Genomic DNA, 1022 nt, shown 5'->3' with positions numbered 1-1022 from the left:
TGTACTCTCACTTCCTGTTGGTTCAGACAAAGAGGAAGAAGAAGAAGTACAGTGGAGGACATGAGACTGGTCTGTTGGACAGAGATGTTCTTCTGAAGCTGGGGAGGCTGGCGTTTGAACATCTGCAGAAAGGAAACATCATGTTCTACCAAGAAGATCTGGACCAATGTGGTCTGGACGTGACCCAGGCCATGGTCTACTCAGGAGTTTGTACTGAGATCTTCAGAAGAGAGAGTGTGATCTTCAAGAAAACTGTCTACTGCTTTGTTCATCTGAGTGTTCAGGAGTTTCTGGCTGCAGTCTACATGTTCCACTGCTACACCAACAGGAGGACACGGGTACTGCAGGACTTCAGTGACTTCAGTATAAGTGACTCTTCACTGAATCAGTTCCTCAGAGAGTCAATGGAGAAATCCCTCCAAAGTAGAAATGGTCACCTGGACCTGTTTGTTCGCTTCCTTCATGGTCTGTGTCTGGAGTCCAACCAGAGAATCTTAGGAGACCTGCTGGGTCAGACACACTGCAGTCCAGAAGTCATTCCAGAGGTCATTAAAGACCTAAAAGCTATGAACACATACAGAGTCTCTCCAGACAGAAGCATCAACATCTTCCACTGTCTGACAGAGTTGAAGGATCAGACAGTTCATCAGCAGATCCAGGAGTTCCTGAAGTCAAAGAACAGAGACCAGGAACTCTCTGAGATCCAGTGCTCAGCTCTGGCCTACATGCTGCAGATGTCAGAAGAGGTTCTGGATCAGTTGGACCTGAACCAGTATAAAACATCAAATCAGGGAAAACGGAGACTGATCCCAGCTGTGAGGAACTGCAGGAAGGCCGGGTGAGTTAGTGATCAATCACTATTGATTAGTCAGTCAGTGTTCAGTTTATGGGTCATGGGTGGTTAAAGAAGTGCAATGAATGTCAGCAGGTACCTGTGTTGGTACAGATCTGTCAAGGCTGAAAACTGAAAGATATTACTATGCCAATTATCAGAACCATTGACTGTGAACTAAATCTAAAAA

The 1022-nt window shown here is 45.7% G+C and overlaps 1 protein-coding gene across 1 annotated transcript; it reads left to right on the top strand.

The window, feature by feature from the left end:
- Positions 1–5: 5 nt before the first annotated feature.
- LOC103398045 (NLR family CARD domain-containing protein 3-like) lies at positions 6–1022 on the top strand (the record flags this gene model as incomplete). The annotated part of the gene is made up of 1 exon (XM_008336534.2): positions 6–1022. A coding segment is annotated over one exon (837 nt), but the record flags the coding sequence as incomplete, so codon positions are not given.

The sequence above is a fragment of the Cynoglossus semilaevis genome, chromosome Z (genome assembly GCF_000523025.1).
Source record: "Cynoglossus semilaevis isolate Cse_v1.0 chromosome Z, Cse_v1.0, whole genome shotgun sequence".
NCBI classification, from domain to species: domain Eukaryota; kingdom Metazoa; phylum Chordata; class Actinopteri; order Pleuronectiformes; family Cynoglossidae; genus Cynoglossus; species Cynoglossus semilaevis.
This window is presented reverse-complemented; position numbering and strand designations above follow the sequence as displayed.